Source organism: Trichosurus vulpecula, chromosome 3 (genome assembly GCF_011100635.1).
Source record: "Trichosurus vulpecula isolate mTriVul1 chromosome 3, mTriVul1.pri, whole genome shotgun sequence".
Taxonomy (NCBI): Eukaryota; Metazoa; Chordata; class Mammalia; order Diprotodontia; family Phalangeridae; genus Trichosurus; species Trichosurus vulpecula.
In genome coordinates, this window is record NC_050575.1 from 177,447,940 (window position 1) to 177,472,941 (window position 25,002).

The 25,002-nt window shown below is 43.6% G+C and overlaps 1 protein-coding gene across 1 annotated transcript in view; it reads left to right on the plus strand.

Moving 5' to 3' along the window:
* Positions 1-25,002, plus strand: part of CACNA1B (calcium voltage-gated channel subunit alpha1 B) — a 257,782-nt gene that overhangs the window by 163,191 nt on the left and 69,589 nt on the right. Inside the window, exons 25-29 of the mRNA XM_036750823.1 lie at positions 737-843; positions 13,451-13,544; positions 15,630-15,790; positions 18,603-18,740; positions 21,287-21,488. Of these exons, the coding sequence (XP_036606718.1) occupies positions 737-843; positions 13,451-13,544; positions 15,630-15,790; positions 18,603-18,740; positions 21,287-21,488 (702 nt within the window). The remainder of the gene's footprint in view (positions 1-736; positions 844-13,450; positions 13,545-15,629; positions 15,791-18,602; positions 18,741-21,286; positions 21,489-25,002) is intronic.

Sequence of the window (25,002 nt, forward strand, 5' to 3'; positions counted from 1 at the left end):
GAAAAAAGAATACTTATTGAACCATGTCATTTTTTTGTTTGTTTTTTTGGAGGGTGGAAGGCAGGGCAATTGGGGTTAAGTGACTTGCCCAAGGTCACACAGCTAGTAAGTGTGTCAAGTGTCTGAGGCTGGATTTGAACTCAGGTCCTCCTGATTCCAAGGCCGGTGCTCTACTCACTGCACCACCTAGCTGCCCTGACCCATGTAATTTTTACTGTGAGGTCCTGTGGAGTGAGAATTCTTATTAGGGGGAGATCAGGCCTGAACTGGACTAGACTGGGTTGGTAGCTGGATAAGGCAGGAGCTGGTGTGTGTGTGTGTGTGTGTGTGTGTGTGTGTGTGTGTGTGTGTGTGTAAGTGGGGGAGGAAAGTGGTTCCATGCATGAATGAATGAAAAAACATCGAGTGCTTACTATGTGCCAAGCACAAAGCTAAGTGCTGGGGATATAGTACAAAAACAAAGAAACTCCCTGTCCTCGTGGATCTTACCTTCTAAAAGGGAGAACAACATACAGAGTAGTGGTGGCTGTGGAGGGATATCTTTATTTGGAAAATTACAGGGGTGGTGAGTGAAACCATAGGAAAGTAGGCTGTTACACCTTTTCTAGGATGTATGACAGCTTTTCCAGACCCATGCAGAGATTTGTCTGGGGTTGACCCAGTGGGTTTGTAAGGACATGCAGGGCTTGCCTGGTCTGCCTTACACTAACACTATTGGCCTTTGTTTCTCTTGGAGATGATTGACCTGGGGCTGCTGCTTCATCCTGGCTCTTATTTCCGTGACCTGTGGAACATTCTGGACTTCATTGTGGTCAGTGGGGCCCTGGTGGCTTTTGCCTTCTCGTAAGTCACTTTTCTCCCCCATCCCTGGTTCCCCAGAGTGAAGGGCAAAGTGAGCAGGATGGGGAAGAGGGGAATTGGCCCCTGAGCTATCTATGAAGGAAGAGGACAGTGCAGACATAAAGGATTAAGGGTTAGTGCTAAATATGGCTGACAGACTGAATTTCCTGCCTGGGGAGGGGACCCTAGGGCTGTGTCTGAGGACAAAGTGGCCATTTGCCTCTGGGATAATAGATCCCTACCGTGGGAAGTGTGCTTGGTGCTGGGAGAGGAGAGGAAACTGAGGCAGACAGAAATGACTCACCCAGGGTCACACATCAAGGAAGTATCTGAGGCTGAATTTGAACTCAGGTCTTCCTGACTCCAGACCCAATGCTCTCTATTCACTGTGCCCTCTAGCTGCCTTCATTTTATAGAAAAGAAAACTGAAGCTAACTAGAGAAGTTAAATGACTTATTCAATATCACACAGGCAGTAAATGATGAAGTGAAATTTGAATCCAGGTCGTGGCTCCAAAGCCAGCATTCTCCCTCAATTATTCTCTCACCATCTAGGTGGGGAGACACCTCTGAGGCACATGAAACAGCCTGAGTTAGAAGAAGGCAAGCTCCACCTGAGCCCCAATACCAAAATCAGACACCTTTCTGTCTGCTCCGGTTGGTGCCTGACCATTCTCCATGAGATGATTTGTCTTTCTGATCTGAGTTTTCTTAATGTTTTGGCCGCTAGGTCTTCTTGTCTTTGATGGCCTGCTTTCCTGCCCTGGAAGACAAGCCTCGTTTCTGGTCAGGTGGGGAGGCCACTCCTTTATGTCCAGGAAAGAAATCTGACACGCTTGAGACTAATTTTCCTAGTGTCCCACTTAGCCTGTGGCACTCTCCTCCTCGTACACCTTCGGTGGCTCCTGCTGCCTCCCAAATGATGTCTAAACTCTTTGGCCTGAAATTCAGGCCCTCCATGCACTGACCCTGGCTGACCCTACATGCTGGCCAGAGTGTATGTGTCATTGGCTTTCTTGCCTCCCTGCTTTCACTCACACTGTTCCCCAGGCCTGGAATTCTCCTTCTCCCTGTTGTAACCCTATCCAGCCTGGTGTGGTGGATTGAGCTCTGGACTTGACCTTAGGAGGACCTGTTTTCAAATCCTGCCTTAGATACTCATTGGCTGTGTAACCCTGGGCAAGTCACTTAATTTCTCTCTGCCTTAGCTCTCTCACTTGTAAAATAAGGGAGTTGTATTGCTGACCTCTCTGGTCCCTTCCAGCTCTAATATTCTGATCCAGTATTCCATGGGTTAAGGCATAATTCACATGCTACCTCCTCCATGAAGCCTTCCAAGATCCCACCTATTTGGAAATGATTTTTTCCTCCTTTGTGCTCCCAAAGCACTTGGTACCTCTCTCGGGGCTGTTTTCATATCCTACCTTTTATTGCTGTTCTATGAGTGAGTCCCTATCTTGTTTCTTCTGCTAGACTGTAAGCTTCCTGAGGACGGGGGGGGGGGGGGGGTGATGTCCAGTATCTCTGGCAGCCCAGCAGGAAAGGGCCTTGCACACAGTAGGAATTTCACAAATGTTTATTGAATTGAATGGAATTTAATTAAATGATCATTGCAATCCTAGTGCTTATTTCTGTGGTCAGTGGTCAGATCTCAACAAGGAATTCATTTCAGTTTAATTAAATAATTGTGAAGTGCCTACTATGTTCAGGGCATTTTGTTCTGGGCTAGGGACACAAAGATGTCAAACAACACAGTCTCTAGCCTCAAAAAGTTTACAATCTACCAGGGAGAATAGAGCCCCAAATAAATATGATACAAAGCAGAATGGGATAGGGACGCCGATGAACGTAGAAAAATGTGTTTATGATGTATGTATGTGTGTGAGAGAGAGAGTACTTTCAACTGGGGGCTTCTGGGAAGACTGAGTTGGGCCTTGATGAAAGGAAGAAATGGAAGGAAATGAAGAGAAGGATTCAAGTGGGGGAAGATGAGGAGGGAGAGCGTGTTTCTGGTATATGCAGATGCAAGAAAAATGTAGCTAGTATTCCAGTTTGGTTGGAATGTAGATACTATTAGTGGGTTAGTGTTAGGGGTTAGGGGTTAGTGTGAATGAGACTTGAAATATAGGTTGTGGAGGACCTTGAACACCAAGTTCTGTCTCTTACTTTATGGACGATTGGGAGCCAGAGAAGGTTTTGGGGGCAGGGAAGTGACACGGCCAAACTGTGCATTAGGAAGATTGCTCTGGCAGGATGTGTTGCCAGATGGATCAGAGAGGGGAGTGATTGGAAGCAGGGAAACCAGATAGGAGGCTATCATATTGTAATCGTAGCTAGAGAAGATGAGGGCCTGAACTGAGTGGTGGCTATTCAAGGGGGAAGAAGAAGGTGGATATGGTTCACGGTATGGAAGTAGAATTGATGGAACTTGCAACCCCTTGGCCTACTTATTTATTAGTTATTATTATTTATTACTTATTGGTGGTGGGAGAGAAGGAAATAGTTAAAGATGGCTCCATCTCAAGTAGGTGATGGAAAAATGTTGGTGCCATCCACATCAGTGAAGGTAGAGGGAGTTAAGATCTAGGAGGTTCATAGATTGGAAGCTGGAAAGGAACCTCAAAGCTTATCTGTCTAATCCAAATCCCTCATTTTATGGATGAGGATACTGAGGCCCAGGGAGGTTAGGTGATTTGCCCAAGACCACACAGGTGATAAACATCAGAGGCAGCATTTGAACCAAGGTCCTCTGGCTTTAGTTTTGGCCATGTTGAATTTGAGACACCAGGTGACGTCCAGTGGTCAATTGGAGATGCAGGGTGCATTGGCAACATGTGCCAGGGATTCATAGGAGGAGAGGGACACCCCCATGAGCCACTTGGGGAGCTCTTTGGAGCTTTCTTGAGGCAAGGGCCCTGAGCTCCATCTTTTCCTTCCCTTTGCTTTTCTGAGCCTGTCTGAGGCCACGTCCTGGAGTTTGTTATGTGCAGCAGGAGGGAACCTTGGTCTCCTTCCCATCCCAGTGATGGCTGAGTCTAAAGCTAGTTAAGGACAACAACAAACAACAACAAAAAAAACAAATAAAAGCTTTTGTTGTTCAGAGAAATGCACGAAGCAAATTTAGTTGTGACCAATTCAACTACAGGTCATTGGCTAGGACTTGTCTGGCTTAGAGAAATTTCCCTTCTCCTCTTACTGCCAGTGGTTAAATTGGCTCCTCTATGACATCTGAACACACTGTCAGCCCGTCCTGATGCTTCAGACTGTGTGTGCTCCCCACCCCACCTTGTGCCCCCTTGTCTGTGTGTGTCCTCATCTCTGTCTCTGTGTGGATGCTCTCATGTGTCTCCTTGACGCTGTGCGCTCAGATAAAGCCCTGTTGTTGTTAAGTCGTTTTCAGTTGTGTTCAATTCTTTGTGACCCCCATGTGGGATTTTCTTGGTAGAGATCCTGGAATTGTTTGCCATTTCCTTCTCCAGCTCATTTTACAGATGAGAAACTAAGGCAAACAGGGTGAAGTAACTTGCCCATGGTCACACAGCTAATAAATAGGTGACTCAGGTCACATTTGAACTCAGGAAGATGAATCTTCCTGACTCCAGGCCTGGTCTTTACACTATGGCGCCACCTAGCTGCCACCAGATGAAGCCCCTAGTTCAATTTAATTCAGTAAGCATCTATTAAGCAACTGCCAGGTACTCCTATGCTAGGTACTGGTGACACTGAGGGAAAAAATGGAACAGTCCTTGGACTCGATAGGTTTACATTCTACATTCTAAATTTAAAGTAAAGAGGACAAAAATCAGGCCTGTGATTTCACTGATACGGGAAACTCCTAGATGAGAAAACTCTATCAATGCAGGTTGGCACTTTCTCCACAATATACTGGGTAGCAAGTTACCTACGTCACTGAGAAGTAGCTAGGGTCACACAGCCAGTATGTATCAGAGGACGAGACTCAAGCCCAGGTTTTTCTGGCTCCAAGGCCTGCATTCTATCCATTATACCATAGTGACTAAAAAAAAGCCAAAGTAATTTTAGATGGTGGGGGGAGGGTGAAAGGGAACATGACAGGAGGAATCAGGAAAAGCCTTGTGTGGGAGATAGCACTTGAGCTGAGCCCCGAAGGAAGCTGGGGATTCCAAAAGGCAGAGAAGTGAGGAGGTAGAGCATCCCGGGGGTGGGAGACAGCTCGTGCAAAAGCCTGGAGGTGGGAGATAGCAAGTCACATATAGGGATGATCCAGTAGGCCAATTGGACTGGCAAATGGAATATGTAGGGGTATAATGGGAAATCAGTCTGGAAGGCTAGGTCAGGGCTGACTGCTCTTCCTTTGAAGCTAACATTGGAAAGCGCTTTAGGACTATTAGTCTACAAAATGACTCATACCATCTGGGAGAACCAAAGAAAAGCTTGAGAGCAAAGCTTTCTCTGAGGCCTTCCATCGGGACAGGTTTCTCATTGCCTCCTTAGACCACAGTCTCCGCTTTTCAGCAAACAAAGCAAAGGCAATCTACAGCAGGACACTTTTCACCTCTTTTCTAATTTCTTAGGAGCTGTGGAAGTAGCAATGTTCTGACCAGAACTCCAAAGGCTGGCGAGTGACTGCTGTGGGAAATAAGCATATTTCAGATTTGTGAGCACATGGATTGTCTCCACTGTGGCACAATCCCACAAGTCACTGAAAAGTCCCTCAGGACAGTTATTTGGGGCAGCCTAGTGAAAGGTCAAACTTTGGAAAGTGGATTAGTAGCGATATTTGGAACATCTCCAATATATGTATTTAGAAATTACAAACACATACAACTATACTAGTAATTATGCACATTTAAAAATATAAAAAAAGAATTAAACATTGGATGAGATAAAAATGAAATCTCGTTCTATCTTAGAGTCAACAGCTCAACCAAAGTTTTTGAGTAGGAGAGTGACCGGGTCAGACTGTGCTTCAGGAAAATCCCTTTGGCAGCTTGGCGGAGGACGCATTGGAGGGGGAAGAGACTTAAGGCAGGGTGACAGATCAATCAGGCGGCTGTAGCAACAGTCCCAGTGAGGTGATGAGGGACTGAACCAGTGGCAACTGTGTAAATGGAGAGAAGAGGACAGATTTGAGAGGTGCTGTGAATGTAGAAATGCAAGATTTGGCAATTGATTGGCTGTGTGGGGTGAGGGGGGGTTGGGAGTTGAGAATGACAACAAGATTGCAAACTTCAGTGGCTGGAATGGTGATGATACCTTTGACATAAACAGGAAAATTTGGAGAAGGGGGGAGATAATTCAATGAGATCTGTAAAGCCGACTCATGCCTGCTCATCTTGTACAATTCGCTTTGTCCCATCAAAAGGACGGACAAAGTGGTGGTGGTTGGGGGTGAGGAGGGCCTTCTTCATTGGTCACTGCCCTGAAATATAGAGTCTATTTGCTAAGGGATACCTGGTACAGCTGTGAGATGGTCCAAGGGGAAGGATGTGGGGACCCTGGGGCACCTGCGGGGGGGAGAGAATTTTGCCTGCACAGCTTCTGGTGAAGGTGCCCATGGTTGCAAGAGGAGGTAAAGTGTAGAAGCGTTGGGTGATAAGGGATGAAGGGGGTCATCTTGGAGCCCAGTGACTGGCTGCTGCAGAGAGCGTGGGATGTGACACATACTGCCACCTTCTAATTGCTTGGTCAGCACCCTTTGGGGATCAGGGCCCTCACTTTAGAGACCTGGCATAGACTTCAAAGTCCAGTCAATCACTTTTCTGCTTGTTAGTTTGGTGATATTTAGACATAGCCAAGGGATCTGCAAAACTGTGTGTGTTTGGAAAGAAAAGGGTTTCATGGGAGCAATGCTTTGCCAATTTTCCCAAACCAAGACTAGGTATTTCTACCTTGGATAGGTCTCTGTCTCCCTTGCCCCTGTCAGAGATGCTGGGATGAGGTACAGCTGAGTTTGCTGTCTGTTTGGTGTTTCCTTTTAAGATTTTGTGAATTCTGTAAAATGTGTGTGTGTGTGTGTGTGTGTGTGTGTGTGTGTGTGTGTGAGAGAGAGAGAGAGAGAGAGAGAGAGAGAGAGAGAGAGAGAGGGAGAGAGAATTTACATGCACAAATGGACTTCACTTGTCAATTTCTCTCTGTCTGTGTCACTGACTCTGAATTATTTCTTTGTCTTCCTGTTGCCGGACTCTCTGTAGGAGCTTTATGGGGTAATGCGTTCTTGCTGTCTCTCATGCCCTACTAATAATGCCTGTGCACCATTCCCTTAGCAAACCACACCCCAGACAACATGGCTGTAATCCATGTTACACTCATTCCACTGGCTTTGGAATCAGTTGAATTCCACTGCTCATCATCTTTAGGCAATCTCCTTCCATCCAGTTCTCATTTGTTTAGTAACATCAGCATGCTTCCCAGAACCCATACCTATCTAGAAGTTTCTAACTGCGTTCCTACATAATACTCTGGTTAGCAGCAGCCCTAGCTCAGGACTTGGAGACAAGAGAGGCCTGCAATTCACTGCCCTGTAGTCAGGAGAACCCCAGAATTCGTAGCCTTTTGGCAGGAGAGTCTCAGGATTCATATAGCCTTAAAGACAGAATTCTGTGATTCACAGTTTATTGAGAGTGGATTCCTAGAGTTCACAGCTTTATAGGCTGGCAGAGCAATCTAAGTCCAAATAATCTAGCTTTCTAAGCATCATCAGCTTTAATTTCTTGTGTCAGGGGGTGCCTGGGGGCTTAGCTTTGATATTATCTTTTATCTGTAGAATGTAAGCTGACTTCAAGGCTCGAGGGTTCCTGAGTCAGCAGGACCCTAATGATGAATTCCAGACACAGACTTACAGGAGTAGGACTTGGGACCTTAGTCCACAATACAGGTTACAAGGAAGGTGTCTGAATCCCTAACATACTTCCAAATAACACAGGAAGAGTAAGAAACCACAGGTGCCAGCATGAATCAGGGCTTTGCCCTTTGCCCACCTCAGGGTAGAGGTTCCCGAAAGCATAAGTACTTACAACCCTGTTCCCCCTAGATAGTTCCTGGTGCTCCAACACAATAATTGTCAGAGTAAGAAAGAATTCTCTAGAGTTGAGGATTCCCCAGAAAGGGGAGAGAAAGGTCTCAGAACCTTTTCCCCATTTTATTCTCACTCAGACTATGCCCAGAACATCCAACTTCTTGGACTTGGGTCCAATTAGAAAGAGATAAGAATCATAGATTTCAGAGTTGGAAGGGATTCTCAAGATCTTTCAGTCCAGGAATTCTTAACCTTTTTTGTGTCCTGGACCCCTTTGGCAGCCTGATGAGGTCTTATGGATCCCTTTTCAGAATAATGCTTTTAAATGCATAAAATAAGATACATAGGATTACAAAGGAAACCAATTACAGTAGAATAGAGTTATCAAAATATTTTTTAAAACAAGTTAATGGACCCCAGATTAGGAGACCCTGGCTAGTTCAACCTGTGACTGAAAATAAGTCCGCTGGAGAATGTCCCTAAGAATTGGTCATCTAGCCTCCAGTTGAAAACCTTAAGGAAAGACAGATCCATTACCTCCCAAGGCGTCTCCTTCTACTTTGGGACATCTCCAAGTTATTATGTTTTCTTTTTTTTAAAAATTACATTAAGCTTAAATCTTTCTCTCGGCTACTTCTGGCCATCTGGGAAAAGTAGAATGTGTCCAATCCCTCTTCCACATGACAGACTTTCAGACACTTGAAAATACCTATCATGTTGCCCTCTTCCTCCCGGCAAGTTTTCTCTTCTTAAGATAAACTTCCCCAGGTCCTATACTTCATCCTTTTATGGCACAGTCTCCAGTTCTCTTCCCATTTTGTTGGTCCTTCTCTGGATGCACAAAAGCGACCTTCCTAAAATATGGTGCCCAGAACCAAATACTTTCCAAGTGTGATCTACCTGGGACATGATCCAATGGGACTATCACCTACCTTAGACTGAACACTATATTTTAAGGTAGTATAAGCTACAATAAACATTTTTTGGCTCATGCTGATGGCTCATTAAAATGCCTGAATCTATTTCACATGAACAGTGGCCCAACCATCTTTATGTTCTCCATTCTGTAAAACTATAAAGTTGATTTTTTGAACCCGGGTGTAGAATTTTTCCCTATCAAATTTAATCTTATTAAATTTGGCCCATGGTGCTAGCCAGCTGAGATCTTTTGGAATTCTGACTGTCATAGAGTGTGTTAGCTATTGCTTCTAGCTTCATGACATCTACAAATTTGACAAGTGTGCCTTCTATGTGTTCAAGCCATTGATAAAAATGTTGAACAGCATAGGGCCAAGGACACATCCCTGGGGCATTCTGCCAGATAACTCCCTCCAAGTTGACATTGAGCCATTAATAACAGCTCTTTTGTCTTGTCATTCAACCTGTCTGAATCGACCTACCTGCACAGCTATTTAGCCTGCATCTTTCTATCTTATCCATGAGCACAGCATGAGAGATTTTGTCACATGCTTTGCTGAAACCTGGGTGAAACTATGTCTTCAACATTCCTCCAGTCTGCTAGTTTAGTTACCTTGTTGAAGAAGGAAATGTAGTTAGTTTGGCATGAACTCTTGTTGATGAAGCCACGGTTATCCTTACTGATTACCATTTCACAAACTATACCTTTAATTATATGTTCAGTAATTTTGCCAGAAATCAAAAGTTAAGCTCACTGGCCTATAATTTTCTTTCTTCCTTCCTTCCTTCCTTCCTTCCTTCCTTCCTTCCTTCCTTTCTTTCTTTCTTTCTTTCTTTCTTTCTTTCTTTCTTTCTTTCTTTCTTTCTTTCTTTCTTCCTTCCTTCCTTCCTTCCTTTCTTTCTTTCCTGCTTTCTTTCTTTCTTCTTTCCTCCCTTCCTCCCTTTCTTTTTTCTTTGTTCCTTCCTTCCTTTCTTCCTTCCTTCCTTTCTTCCTTCCTTCCTTCCTTCCTTCCTTCCTTCCTTCCTTCCTTTCTTTCTTCCTTCCTTCCTTCCTTCCTTTCTTTCTTTCTTTCTTTCTTTCTTTCTTTCTTTCTTTCTTTCTTTCTTTCTTTCTTTCTTTCTTTCTTTCTTTCTTTCTTCCTTCCTTCCTTCCTTCCTTTCTTTCCTGCTTTCTTTCTTTCTTCTTTCCTCCCTTCCTCCCTTTCTTTTTCTTTTTTCTTTGTTCCTTCCTTCCTTTCTTCCTTCCTTCCTTTCTTCCTTCCTTCCTTCCTTCCTTCCTTCCTTCCTTCCTTCCTTCCTTCCTTCCTTTCTTCCTTCCTTTCTTCCTTTCTTTCTTTCTTTCTTTCTTTCTTTCTTTCTTTCTTTCTTTCTTTCTTCCTTTCTTTCTTTCTTTCTTTCTTTCTTTCTTTCTTTCTTTCTTTCTTTCTTTCTTTCTTTCTTTCTCTTTCTTTCTTTCTTTTTCAAATTGGACTGCCATTTGCCCTTCATCAGTTCTGTGGTACCTTTCTCATTCTTCATGATTTTTCAGAGAATCACTGATAGTGGCTTAGCAACTATCTGTCAGTTCTTTCAGTATCCTAGGATGTAACTTTTCTGTGCCTAATGATTAAACTCATGAAAATAGCAGGCTGGTCTCTTACCAACACCTCACCATGAAAGATTTTTATTCCATCTGTCTCAGTCCAAAGATCATTCTCCTTGGAAGAGAAAACAGAAGCTAGATAAGAATTAAATAGTTCTGCCTTCTTGCTTTTGTCTGTTGCCATTATCCCATTGTAAGACAGATAATACTAGCACACAGGATGGCTGATAGCACAGGTTCACTCTTGATCTGGTCAGACAGGAGGACAGCTTCAGAGGGGTTAGTAATCTTACTTTATTCTAGTCGTCTTCTCAAGAGGGAGTATGCTGATAATGGGAGCACCAACTCCTACAGCATTCCCTAATCGCCCTTCTCATAGGGGCCAGTGAGAAGTAGGGGGCAACTACCCCTATGTCTTGATGGGGTCAATCGAGACAGGCATAGCTTGTGCAGTCTCCTAAATCCCCTCAAGCCTCAATGGGGGCCAATCGAGGTAAACACAGCATTCTAGCTTGTGCATTCCACCCTAAGGGTTCCTTACTCACTGACCAGTGCCCACCTGCTTTATAGGGCATCAGGCAAAGAAGGCATATTGCCAGCAATAGCCTCCAATTTTACTTTATCTCATTCCTGTATCTCATTGTGCAGTCTCAGTGGATATTTATAACTTAAGCACAAATGTTTATATTATTTATCATTATATAATGCTGTGCAAGCATGGTGAGGATTTTTTGGACCATAATCATGAGAACTCATATCTAATACCTGGGAATAAGAGATTGTTATGGCTATGGATCCTGGGAAACTGAACTCTAAGAAAGAATAACAGAGATCCACTTTACACACACTAAAATCCACCTTACACTAAAATCCACCTTACTTACACCCATCTACTGTTAAACAGTGGTCTTATCCTGGTTCTGATCTTCCTCTCCTTGGATATTATCTCCTGTGATCTGCTGATTCTCTTTGTTGATATTCTTCAGGAAAGACTCCACAGGGACTTAGGTTTGTTGAACATCTCTCATCTTTTCTCAAACCCAGTAGGGGACTTTCTTTCCTTCTGGGCATTCATTAGTGATCCTTCTTCCCCCTTGAGCTTCCTGTAGATGGGCAGCAGACCCATGAAGCTTTCCCCTTTGCTGATCTGAAGACGCAGCTTGGTCCTAGATCTCTTCCTGATTCTCACAGTGCTTCTGGACAGACCTTCTGGACACTTGTATCTTGTAATTGTGAGTGGTTAGGCCTGTATACCTTAGAGCTAGGCATCAGTTGTTCCCATTCCCAACCAGGTTCTTAATTTTCTCCTTGACCACACTAACTCAGGTTTTCTGTGTCTTCTGAACATGTGGGAAATAATTTTGTTTTACGGGTCTGTGTTTTCTTAGAACAAAACCACCTCACCTCCCAAACCAAACACCATTTGTGATGGCATTCAGAAACAGCCAGAATCACAAAGCCTGGTGGGGCCTTTTTCTGGGTTAGCTAATAATAAGAACCACTAGTCTTTACATAGTGAGTTGAGATTTTTAAAGTGCTTTGCCAATATTATCTCAGTTTATCCTATCTGAGAGGTAGGTGCTATTCTCTCCATCTTGCAGATGAGGAAACTGAGAATTAGAGAAGTCAAGTGACTTTTGCAAAGTCACAAATGATGAGGCAGGATCTGAACTCAGGTCTTCCTAACTCCAAGGCCAGCATTCTATGTACTGCACCACCTATCTGCCTCTGCTTAGCTAGAGGCTAAACTCAGAGCCTAAAAGAGTATGGAGCCTGGAACCTGAGTCTTGGGAGCCTATGCCTTCAGTGTTGCAACTAGAAGACAGTTGGTGCAACCAATAGAGAGCTTTTAACTAACCAGCTACCCCAGGAGTCCTTCCTGCCTCATGAGATTCAGCAGTCTCCTTGGAAAGCTACAGACCAAGTTACTTTTACTTTCCTTCCCTAGAGGTGGGTCTTCAGCAGGTTTATCAGCCATAAAGGCTAGTGTGACAAGAGCAGAACTCGGTCCATCCTTTTCTTCTTCTCCCTGTCCTTTCCTCTATATTTCCTTTCCTTTCTCCTCCTTTTCCTTTGCTTTCTCCCTTTCTCTTCCCCGTCTTTCTTCTTGGGCCTTTCCCTCCCTTCTCCATCCTCATTTTCCTTCTATTTCTTTTCTCTTTCCCCTCCTCCTTTTCCACATTCCCTATTCCCTTTTCTTCTTCCTTTTCCATTCCTATGCCTCTCTCCCTTCCCTGTAGCATAAGTAGGCATCCTGGGAGGTCTTGGGGCTAGCTTTCCCAAAGATCTAGGGTGCCAAACCTCACAGCCCTCAGGGAGAAAAACCCAACAGCTTTCATTTTCTATTGGTTGACATCATCTGCACTTAGTATTGAACTCCTACATGTGGTCTGTAACCGTTCCCCCCAAACCTCCCCAACCAGGACAGCACCTGCATGCACTGAATGGGAAATGCTATTTCAGTCATGTAACAGTTTCCTTGTTACATGGCTTAGCATGTCTGATCACAGGAAGTTGATCAGGTTGAGGAGCTGCTCCTCTTCTGTGAAGATGGAAACCTTATTCTGCCTAAAACAAAGTTTGCTGCTTCTCTCTCCCCATGAGGTTTGGAGCTGGTTTTTTCTCCTTCCTGCAGCAGAGGGGGATGTATGACTATCAATCTATGCTTTAAAGTTGTGTTTCCTCCCTGGTGAAGGAGATCTCCAATCTAGCTTGTTCCTGAGGAGGGATGATTTTGCCTTCCTCTTCCTCCTTCTCCTCTTCCTTTTCCTCCTCCAGATATGAGGTTTGCTCTACACTATGTAACCAGGCACTTCCTTCCACCTGCCCTCGACTGTTTATGAGGAATTTCCAGGGAAGAGAAGAGATGCTGATGTGTCCATGGACTGCAGTATAGGGACAAAGTTTGGGCAGTTAATTTTTCTGTGGCTGAAACTGAGCCCCTCAGCCCTGAGCAGCAGTGGGTCTGGGACTTTGTTGTGCAGAATGAGTCCTGCCCAAGGCCTGCAGTGGTGCACGTTGGTACAATGAAGTGGGGAGGGGGGTTCTTGAGAGCCAAACACAAGCCAAATTCCTCCCTCCCTGTTTTTTTCTCTGTGGCTTTTCCCTTTCTAGAGGAAAAGGGAAAGACATCAGCACGATCAAGTCACTGCGAGTGCTCCGAGTCCTGAGGCCTCTGAAGACCATCAAACGCTTGCCAAAACTAAAGGTTGGAGCCTGAAGGAATCAGGGTCCTAAAGGGATGGACTTGGATGGGGGAACTGACTGCTTTGGTCCCTTGTTTTCTTGCCTAGTGTGAAAGAAGGGAGGGAGAGGTGATGATCTTTGAAGCACAGGGGTAGGGGAAAGTCTGATTTATTTTGATGAGAGAGAGAGAGAGAGAGAGAGAGAGAGAGAGAGAGAGAGAGAGAGAGAGAGAGAGAGAGAGAGAGAGAGAGAGAGAGAGGGAGAGAGAGAGAGAGAGAGGGCCTAGAGGGTCTGGAAGGGAAGATATGAGTCCTTCCACAGGAGGAATAGTTTCATGTTTGTCCAAAATGTTTAGGCAAAATTGGATTCCTTGAGTTATATTCTATCTCCTACTAGCTCCAAATCTTCCTCTGAACGTTTCACAAACATGTAGCAGAGTGACCCTGGTCCCATTCAATGTCCTTCGTCACAGCCCAGGGAGCACAGAGCATCACTCAATGAGTAGCTGAAGGAAGTGGGGGGGGGTGCCATTCCTTCCTCCTTCCACCCCCCCCTTACCTATGGGCCTAGTTGGAAGGCTTTCTGACTCAGAGTAAGCAGGGAGCCAAGAGTCCCAAAGAGGCCATGCTTTTGAGTTAGATCTTGGTAGACAGGAAGCTCCACCCCATCCCACACCCACTCTCTGTCACCTTCACACAGCTGAAGTTTCCTTCTTGCTAAAGTCCAACTAGTCCCAATGAAGAGATGAGGCAGGTACTGTTGGAACCATCAGACAATCATTTGGTGGGTTAGAGTTAGAACACAGGCCCCTTATTTTCAGGATATTTTGGGATCCTGACCATTTGTGATAATAATCTCATTTATATAGCACTTTAAGGTTTTATAAAATACTATCCTTGTGACAACTCTGTGAGGGTAGATAGTACAAGTATCATCCCCATTTTACAGATTAGGACACTGAGGCCCAGAGACATGAAGTGAGTTTTCCAAGGTCACACAGCTAGTAATTATTAGAGTCAGGATTTGAAACCAGGTTTTCTGACTTGAAGTCCAGTGCTCTTTGCACACCAGGTCTCCTCTATACTAGGTCGTAGGGGATAGGTCATCTATACTTTATGCTATATGTCTTCTCTATACTCTTTATAGGTTGAGTTTACAGAAATAATTTCTCCACTTTATGCCTGTTGTTTGGGTGATTGTACCAGGTGACTTCTGAGTCCCTGAGGAGGATTCAGCCTGTGGAACTTTGCCCAAGCCCCTTGAGTAGGAGATGCTGCTTGGCAAGCTGAGGTCCTGTCTTCCCCAAAGACCCTGATGACCTTTGTCACTTCCACCCTCAAAGAAACCTTTCTCATTTGGCCAGAAGACAGACCTTACTAGAGAAAGGCAGGCACCCTTACAGAGGATCAAAGATTGGGAGTTAAAAAGGACTTCCGGCACCATCTAGCGTAGCCCTCTCACTTAACAGATGAGGCCACCGAGGCCCAGGAGGGTGAAGTGCTTTGCCTAAGGTCACATGGGTAGTAAGTGACAGAAGTAGGATTGGCCTCAGCTTTTTTCCTCCTGTACCACATCATCTCTCTGTGAGGCAGGCACCCAACTTCTCCATGTAGCCAGCCAGCAGGAGGTCAGGATGGAAGGAGCCTTGAACTCAGACTTAGCCCGGTGGAAACAAGACATGAACCTTGCCCTCTAGAAACTCCCAGTTTAAGAGGCTTCTGATTTCTTTCCAGTCCCAGAATATCAGGGAGGTGAGAGCAGCCTTGAGCTCAACCTCAGCTTGTTAGCAGCTAGCAAGCCTGAAACATCTTTCTCTTCCTCTGCCCCATACACATTCAAAGTGAATAAGACCCCCAGCTTAGTGATGGCTTTGGTTTTTATTTTTCTCTTTCTCTTCCTCTTTGTCTTCCCACCATCCCTCATTCACCCACAATTCTTTCCATAGGCTGAGCTTGGCCTCTGGCCTATACGAGCCTTTCTTCATCACTGTCGCAGATGTGACCATCTGCCCCATACCCCAACTCTCACAGTTCTCCCTCCGGAGGCCCTGCCCAGCCCCTCCCACGCTCCCTGCTCCGCCTCCTCTCTCATGCTTCTCTCTCCACAGGCTGTGTTTGACTGTGTGGTAAATTCCCTGAAGAATGTCCTCAATATCCTCATTGTCTACATGCTCTTCATGTTCATCTTTGCCGTCATTGCTGTGCAGCTCTTCAAAGGAAAATTCTTCTATTGCACAGATGAATCCAAAGAGCTGCAGAGGGATTGCAGGTAAACTGAGTCACAGGCAGGGCTGCCATGACATTATCAGAGACCCCAAGGACAACCTCGGCCCAGGAATCTTGAGGGCACAGTTTCCTTGTCAGAAGCTCTCGAGGGCAGCCAGGGATTGGCAGATGTGTTTTAAGTTTTGAATTTAGTCCAGCCTATATGGGGGAGGTCTCTCAGCCTGAGGGACTAGCTGTAGATAAGACATTGTTATTGTTGTTCAGTCATTTCAGTTCTGTTCAACTCTTCGCGATCCAGTGGACCTCTGTCCATGGGGTTCTCTTGGCAAAGATACTGGAGTGGTTTGCCATTTCCTTCTCTAGAGGTAAGTAGAGATTAAGTGACTTGCCCGGGGTCACATAGCTAGGAAGTTTCTGAAGCTGGATTTGAACTCAGGTCTTCCTGATTCCAAGCCCAATGCTCTATGTGCTGTGCCACCTAGCTGCCCCACGGATAAGACAGTAAATACTTAACAACTAGTAACCCCAACATAGCAATATTGCCTAGCAACAACTCATATCTCTGTACTACTTGAAGATTTACAGTGTGTTTTGTGCCAGAATTCCTCATGTCATGGTGGTCCTGTGAGGCTCATCATCGTCATCGTCATAGCTAACATTTATTATATACTTTGCAAAGTGCTTTACAGATCTTGTCTCATTTGATCCTCACAACAACTTTATGAGGTAGGGGCTATAATTATCCCCATTTTACAGATGGAGAAAATGAGACAAATGAAAGTTAAATGACTTGCCCAGGGTCACTCAGCAAGCAGGTGTCTGAGACAGGGTTTAAACTCAAATTTACCTGAATCCAAGCCCATTATACCACCTGTTAGCCTCTGTAATAGTACGGGTTTCATCGTCCCTATTTTATAGTTGAAGAAACTGACACTCAAAGAAATTAAATGACCTGCCCAAGTCCATCCCGTGATAGAGCTGGTTCGACTTTTTCCCATACCATAGAGCCCTTTTCAAAAATCATTAACCAGACCAAATCAATGCTTCTCAGTAACCAAACACGGTAACATGACTTAGGAATAATCAGTAGTCACATGGTAACACTACATAGTAACAGTAAAATTTACTCCTATAAGGACCCATTTGGCCTATTGTTTTAGTAGAAATGTCAGGAGGGTGGGATGGGGGGTGGTGGTGGAAATCTACCCAGAGAAAATCAGCTAGTATGTAATTCTGGAGAAAAGCTAAAATAAAAAGGCCCATTGAGGCCCATCCAAGTAAACCTGGTCCTGCCATATGACTCCAATCCTGATACGTGCCCCTACTTTATTCCCAGAAGATTCCTGTCTCCTCTGGGGCAATTGAGCCCACACTGCTCAGTGAAACAGACCCAAATGACCAGAGCCACCTCTATAACCATGATAGTGATAAACTGAGAACAGCGTGTGTGTGTGTGTGTGTGTGTGTGTGTGTGTGTGTGTGTGAGAGAGAGAGAGAGAGAGAGAGAGAAGTAGATGGAGGAGGAGGAAGAGGAGGAGGAGAGAGAGACATTTTGTCTCTGAGGCAATAGGTTGTACTTTGTTTCTGGGTTAGAAAGAAAACCTTTGTGTTTAATCAATAAAGACTGTGCAGTTTAGATGAGACATATACAGTCCCTGCCCTCGTGGTGCTTTTAGCCTAGTAGGAGAGAAATCCATAAATACAGGCCATTTGAAGTGCTTTCAATTCCCTCCTTCAATTCCCTTAGGAAAGAAGTATAGGAGGTATTGGGGTAAGTAGCTATTCTTTTTCCTATACCCTAGAAAACTTGTCATGGGAGATAGCTTGGAGGCAGGAAGGATATGGGAATGATCAAAGTAGGTGCCAGGAAAGAGCACCCCAAGACTGTGGTAGTGGTAGAACATGGGGGCAGGCTATTGGTGCAGTTAGGTATTAGGTGTTGGGTGCAAGTTAGACAGTAGTGAAAGATGAAAACCATGGGACCAAGGGTAGAGGTTCCCAGAATTAGTTTGAAGTTGCTGGAATGTTTCAAGAAACTAAGTCATCAGACCTAATGGCTATGCCTAAATCCTTTACAATGGCCATTTACTTATATAAGAACTTTATTTCAAATAGGCTATTGTTTTTGCTAGGCTCCACTCTCTTTAGATCATATAAATCCTTTCCTTTTTACTAAAGATTTTCATGGAGAAGAACAGTTTATAAGTCACATTGAACATAGGATGTATGTTTATTGGGGAATGGGTGGGAGATCAAACCCCTTTAGGAGAGATCAAACATCTCCAAGAGTTTCTGCCTTGTTGCTCCAAATGGAGATGAGCAACTGATTCGCTCACACCAGAGTCAAGGGATTGGACCAAAATTCTTAGGTTTTCTAATATGACTTTTGAACCAACATTTTTAGTGTAGGGAAAAAAGTCAACACTTGACACAAAGGATCATTTAGAGTTGGAAAGGATTTTAAAGACTGTGTTGTTCAATCCCTTTGTTTTACAAATGAGGAAAGTGAGTCTCAGAGTGACTTCCCCAAGGTCACACAGGTAGAGGCAGGTTTTGAACTCAGGTCCTTTAACTTCAGAGCAAGGTCTCTTTCTACTGGACTACATTACTTTTCTAATATAGAGAGTTTTTAAATGAGTGCCACCCAAATGCCAAGAACACTAACTCAGAGAACTGAGAATCCCATCAAATTCAAGGTATTAGATGTGTACAAGATGGCAGTGATGCTCATGAGTTCTCGGCAAAGGGATTCTGTCTCTTCCTTGTCTCTCTGGTTCTTATACATGCTTTCTGTAAGGAAAGAACACCCCCAACATAATTTCCCTCCCTAACCTGCCCTATGCTCCCATTTTCAGGGGTCAGTATTTGGACTATGAAAAGGACGAAGTGGAAGCTCAACCCAGGCAATGGAAGAAGTACGACTTTCACTACGACAACGTGCTCTGGGCCTTGCTGACTCTTTTCACAGTATCAACAGGAGAAGGGTGGCCAACGTGAGTTGCCACCAGGTTCTTTGTGGCTGGGGAAGGAGGGAGATGGATAGATAATGTTTTGGCACACAAGAGAGAATACAAGGAAATTCCCATGGAGAGAGTCAGACAGCTGCTCCAGAGAGGATCCTTACTAAGGGGTATCATGCAATCATAAAGTTAGAATTAGAAAGAATGAGAAGCCTAACTCTCTCATTTTACAGATGAGAAAACTGAGGCACAAAGGGTTTAAGTGACTTACCAAAAGTCACCCAACTGGTAAGTGTCTAAGGTGGAATTTGAACCCAAGTCTTTTTAACTCCATGTGTACTATTCTATCCATTATACCATCTTGCCTTTTAATTTTTTCTTAATGGATTATTTTAATCAAGGATAGCAAGAGCCTAGCTAGGAAAAATGTAATGTGTTTTACCTTGTCCTTTTTAAAAACATATTTTATTTTTTCCCTCCAATTTCATGTTAAAACAATTTTTAAACATTTTTGGGGGGTAAAGTTTTGAGTTCTAAATTCTATTCCTCCCCACTTCCCTGAGACAGTAAGCAATCTCATATCATCCTGCCTTTTTAAAGATTTCAGGCATGAGCATGATAAATGGGGAGAGGGGTACAATACACTTTGATACTAATATGCTTTTCTGTATATGATTCCAAGAGGTGGAGAGCATTTAAGTAAGTCTCCCTCCTAAATAATACACAGAAGATCATTGATTTAGAGCCCGAAGGGACTGTAGAGCCCTAATCCAACCTTTTCATTTTATTGGGGAAGCTGAGACCCAAAGAAGTTAAGTGACTTCCCCAAAGTCACACAGGTAGTAAGTAGCAGAATCGGGATTTGAACTCAAGTCGTGTGACTCCAATTCTAGCACTTTTTTTCATGGTGTACCATGTTAAAGAGTCAGTCAGTCAATAAGTATTTCTTAAGTGCTTACACTGGACCAGGCACTGTGCTAACCAAAATGTGTTGCTATAGAAGAATAGCTCTCCTTCTTGCCCTTTGAGGAACTGGTTTGTCATTTTGGCATCACAAAGAGGGCCTAAGCCCTGGCTAGGGAGCAGGCCCCAGAAGGAGGCCAGCACTCACATACAGTAATAACCCTTGTCCTCACAAATGTCCCTTAGTGCTTACCTTAGGGAGGCTAGGAGCAGTCCCCTGCAGGGCACCCAACCCTGCTTTTCTGACTCCAGTTCTGAAAAGGCTGGGGTAGGAAAGAAAAGGGAATGAGGACCAGAAGAAGGATGAAAAGGAGGACTGTAGGAGGGAGGTAAGTAGGACTGCTTATGCTTGCTGGCTCAAGCCATTAAGCCATATCACATATGATCTGGTCCTAGATTGTGCCCACCTATCTAAAGGTAACATGATGGGGTCTACAGTGATGGTCTTACAGTTAAGATCTGGGTTTAAATCCTGCCTCAGATATTTATTAGCAAGTCACTCACTTCTCTGAGCTTCAGTTTCCACATCTGAAGATGGAGATGATGATGGTACCTTCCTCACAAGTTTGTTGCAAGGATCAAATGAGAGCCTATCTGTAAAAAGCAACAACGAAAAACCTCAAAGCCCAATATAAATGTGAACTATTATTATTATTATTATTACAGATGGTGTAGTCATGCTGTCAGTCAAAGAAAAAATGAAAGTTCAAACATCAAGAGAGATAGAGAGGCTATAAAGTGTTTAAAGGAAGCATAGATAATAAACCAACATCAGTACTAAACATATATGCGCCAACCGGCATAGCATCCAAATTCTTAAAAGAAAAAGCCAATGGCCAAAAAAACAAAAACAAAAACAAACAACAAACCACAGTATGACTGCAGGAAACTTTTAATATTCCTCTGTCAGAGCTGGAAAAATCTAACATAAAGAAAAACAAAAAGGAAATTACAGAACTGAACAAAACTATTGGAGAATTTAGCTAAAAGACATGGTATCCTCTGAATGGGAATATTAAAGAAAACATCTCTTAGCACTGCATGATATCTTTACAAAAATAAACCATGTACTAGGACACAAAAATTATACATTTTTAAAAGAAATACCAATCACATCTTTTACGGACCATAATTTAATAAAAATAGTAGTTAACATAGGGAACACAAACAAAAGCAAAAGACCTAAATGAAGACTTAGTGGCATTTGGAACATCAGTGGGTCAAAGAATAAATTCTAGAAAAAATAAATAACTGAAAAAGAATGAATATACCTACATCAACAAAAGGGAAAAGATTAACTAACTGAATATGTAGTTTTAAGAATTAGAGAATAAATAAATCTAAAACTATCAAGAGGTGGAATTTTGAAAATTCCCGAAGAAATAGATAAGACTATAGAATTGATGAACAAAACTAAGATCTAGTTCTTTGAAAAGGCTACCATAGAAGAGTTAATGGCAGAGCTAGGAATATAACCCAGCTCTCTTGATTCTCTTGACTCAGTGATCTTTCTATTGCCACACATTCATTAGTGGGGGGGGGGAGTTTTTTTTCCCAAATCCAAGTTCTAACTTTTATGCCAGAAATAAACTCCCTTTCCCTTTGTTTGTTTCCAGGGTACTAAAACATTCAGTGGATGCAACATATGAAGAACAGGGTCCAAGCCCTGGCTTCCGGATGGAGCTGTCCATCTTCTATGTGGTCTACTTTGTTGTGTTTCCCTTTTTCTTCGTCAACATCTTTGTGGCATTGATCATCATCACCTTCCAGGAGCAGGGAGACAAAGTGATGTCAGAATGCAGCCTGGAGAAGAATGAGGTACCTTGTGAGTCCTGGCCTTCCACAGAGGAACCCTGGCAGGTGGTGAGGGGAGAGTTCCTAGCTGACATCTGGGGCTGTTGGGGAGGCCTCTCTCCTTCTACCTCAGCAGCACAAGGTTCTTGGTAATGCTGTGTCCCTGGGCCTGGGATTACAAACCATCTGTGTGTCTTGCTCTTTTTTTGGTTTTTTTAAACCAGGGTTGATTTGTAAAGAGACCACTGGGTTTGATATGACGGATCCCTCTACGTACTGATTCTTGGGTGGGAAACTTCTTTGCCTCTGGCTTTTCCCATGAATCTTTGCAGAAAGATACCTAGACTCCAAATGAAAAATTTTTTGTCTACTCATGGGCACGGTCTAGTAGTGGCTGACCCTATGAGGATATGGTCATGTCTCTTGACTAAGGACAGGGACTCTCTACGGTGATACAGTAATGAAGGGGGATGCTTTGGTGTCCATGAGTTCCCTACTAGGAGGCAGCCTATTTTTTTGCCTTCCAGTTCTGGGTTTTATTTTGATGAGTCTGTCAGGCAGGGAAACAGAGGTTTGTGTTGCTGAAGGAAGTAGCCTTGTTGAAAAAAATCTGATCTTCCTCTGAAGGTACTAAGACACAGGAAAGTACCTTTTATTTGAAGGCAGTAGTAGCCAGATCCGCCTCCCCACCCCACCCCATACTTCTATACCACTATCTCTTCCCTAGGTCAAGTCAGGGACTTGAGTGGGATTAGAACTTGGCAAATTTAAGACAAGCAGACATTTTTAATTAGGATCAAAACTGTGGTCCATCACCTGAGTTTTGAAGAATTCATGGGTGCCAGATGTACCTCTTTTTTTTTTGGTTACTTTTTTTTTTGCTGTTTCTATTATTTATTTATTTATTATTTTAGTTTTCAGCATTGATTTTCACAAGAGTTTGAATTGCAAATTTTCACCCCATTTCTACTCCCCCCCCACTCCAAGATGGCATATATTCTGGTTGCCCCATTCCCCAGTCAGCCTTCCCTTCTGTCATCCACTCCCCACCATCCCCTTTTCCCTTACTTTCTTGTAGGGCAAGATAAATTTCTATGCCCCATTGCCTGTATATCTTATTTCCTAGTTGCATGCAAAAACTTTTTTTTGAACATCTGTTTTTAAAACTTTGAGTTCCAAATTCTCTTCTCTCTTCCCTCTCCACCTACCCTCCCTAAGAAGTCAAGTAATTCCACATAGGCCACATGTGTATCCTTATGTAAAACCCTTCCACAATACTCATGTTGTGAAAGACTAACTATTTTGCTCCTTCCTATTCAATCCCCCTTTATTCAATTTTCTCCCTTGACCCTGTCCCTTTTCGAAAGTGTTTGTTTTTGATTACCTCCTCCCCCATCTGCCCTCCCTTCTATCATCCCCCCTTTTTTATCTCCTTCCTCTTTCTTTCCAGTGGGGTAAGATATCCAATTAAATGTGTATGTTATTCCCTCCTCAGGTCAATTCTGATGAGAGCAAGATTCACTCATTCCCCCTCACCTGCCACCTCTTCCCTTCCTACAGAAATGCTTTTTCTTTTTTTTTTTTAAGATAATTTACCCCATTATATCTCTCCCTTTCTCCCTCTCTCAAATATATTCCTCTCTCATCCCTTAATTTGATTTTATTTTTTAGATATCATCCCTTCATATTCAACTCACCCTGTGCCCTCTGTCTCTCTATATGTATATTCCCTTCAGTTACCCTAATACAGAGGTCTCATGAATTATACACATCATCTTTCCATGTAGGAATGCAAACAAAACAGTTGAACTTAAGTAAGTCCCTTATGATTTCTCTTTCTTATTTACCTTTTCATGCTTCTCTTGAATCTTGTGTTTGAAAGTCAGATTTTCTATTCAGCTCTGGTCTTTTCACTGAGAAAGCTTGAAAGCCCTCTATTTTATTGAAGATCCATATTTTGTCTTGGAGCATGATACTCAGTTTTGCTGGGTAGGTGATTCTTGGTTTTAATCCTAGCTCCATTGACCTCCGGAATATCATATTGCAAGCCCTTCAGTCCCTTAATGTAGAAGCTGCTAGATCTTGTGTTATCCTGATTGTGTTTCCACAATACTCAAATTGTTTCTTTCTGGCTGCTTGCAGTATTTTCTCCTTGATCTGGGAGCTCTGGAACTTGGTGACAATATTCCTAGGAGTTTTCTTTTTGGGATCTTTTTCAGGAGGTGATCAGTGGATTCTTTCAATTTCTATTTTACCCTCTAGGTCTAGAATATCAGGGCGTTTCTTGATAATTTCTTGAAAGATGATATCTAGGCTCTTTTTTTGATCATGGCTTTCAGGTAGTCCAATAATTTTTAAATTCTCTCTCCTGGATCTATTTTCCAGGTCAATGGTTTTTCCAATGAGATTTTTCACCTTGTCTTCCAATTTTTCATTCCTTTGGTCCTGTTTTATAATATCTTGATTTCTCATAAAGTCACTAGCTTCCACTTGCTCCAATCTAATTTTTAAGGTAGTATTTTCTTCAGTGGTCTCTTGGACCTCCTTTTCCATTTGGGTAATTCTGCCTTTCAAGGCATTCTTCTCCTCATTGGCTTTTTGGAGCTCTTTTGCCATTTGAGTTAGTCTATTTTTTAAGGTGTTGTTTTCTTCAGTATTTTTGGGGTCTCCTTTAGCCAGTCCTTGACTTGTTTTTCATGGTTTTCTCACATCACTCTCATTTCTTTTCCCAATTTTTCCTCTACTTCTCTAACTTGCTTTTCCAAATTCTTTTTGAGCTCTTCCATGGCCTGAGACCAGTTCATGTTTTCCTTGGAGGCTTTTAATGTAGGCTCTTTGACTTTATTGACTTCTTCTGGCTGTATGTTTTGGTCTTCTTTGTCACCAAAGAAAGATTCCAAAGTCTGAGTCTGAATCTGAGTCTGTTTTCGCTGCCTGGCCATGTTCCTAGCCAACTTACTTGACCTTTGAGTTTTTCGTCTGGGTTTGACTGCTTGTAGAGTATAGAGTACTTTGTCCCAAGCTTGAGGGGCTGTGCTGTTGTTTTCAGAGCTATTTCTACACAGCAAGCTCTGCCACACCAGCACTACTCCTCCCCCAAGAACTGCCAACCCGGACTGGACTCAGATCTAAGCTGGGTCTGCACTCCCTCTCTGATCTGCCACTTAATTCCTCCCACCAGGTGGGCCTGGGGCCTGAAGCAACTGCAGCTGTAGTTCTGTAGCTGCACCACCTCTGCTGCCCCTGGGGTGGTGGCCAAACTGCGAACTCCTTTCACTCTGTCCCAGCAGCTTTTCCCACTAACCTTTTCTGTTGTCTTTGGTGTTTGTGGGTTCAGAAGTCTGGTAGCTGCCACAGCTCACTGATTCACGGTGCTAGGGCCTCTTCTGCCCGGCTCCCAGTCTGGTTGGTCTGTGCGGCCCAGGCTGGGCTCTGCTCCGCTCAGCTCCCCAGCCCTGTGTGATAGACCTTACCCCGCGACCATCCAGGCTGTGCTGGGCTGGAGCCCTGCTTCCCTCTGCTATTTCATGGGTTCTGC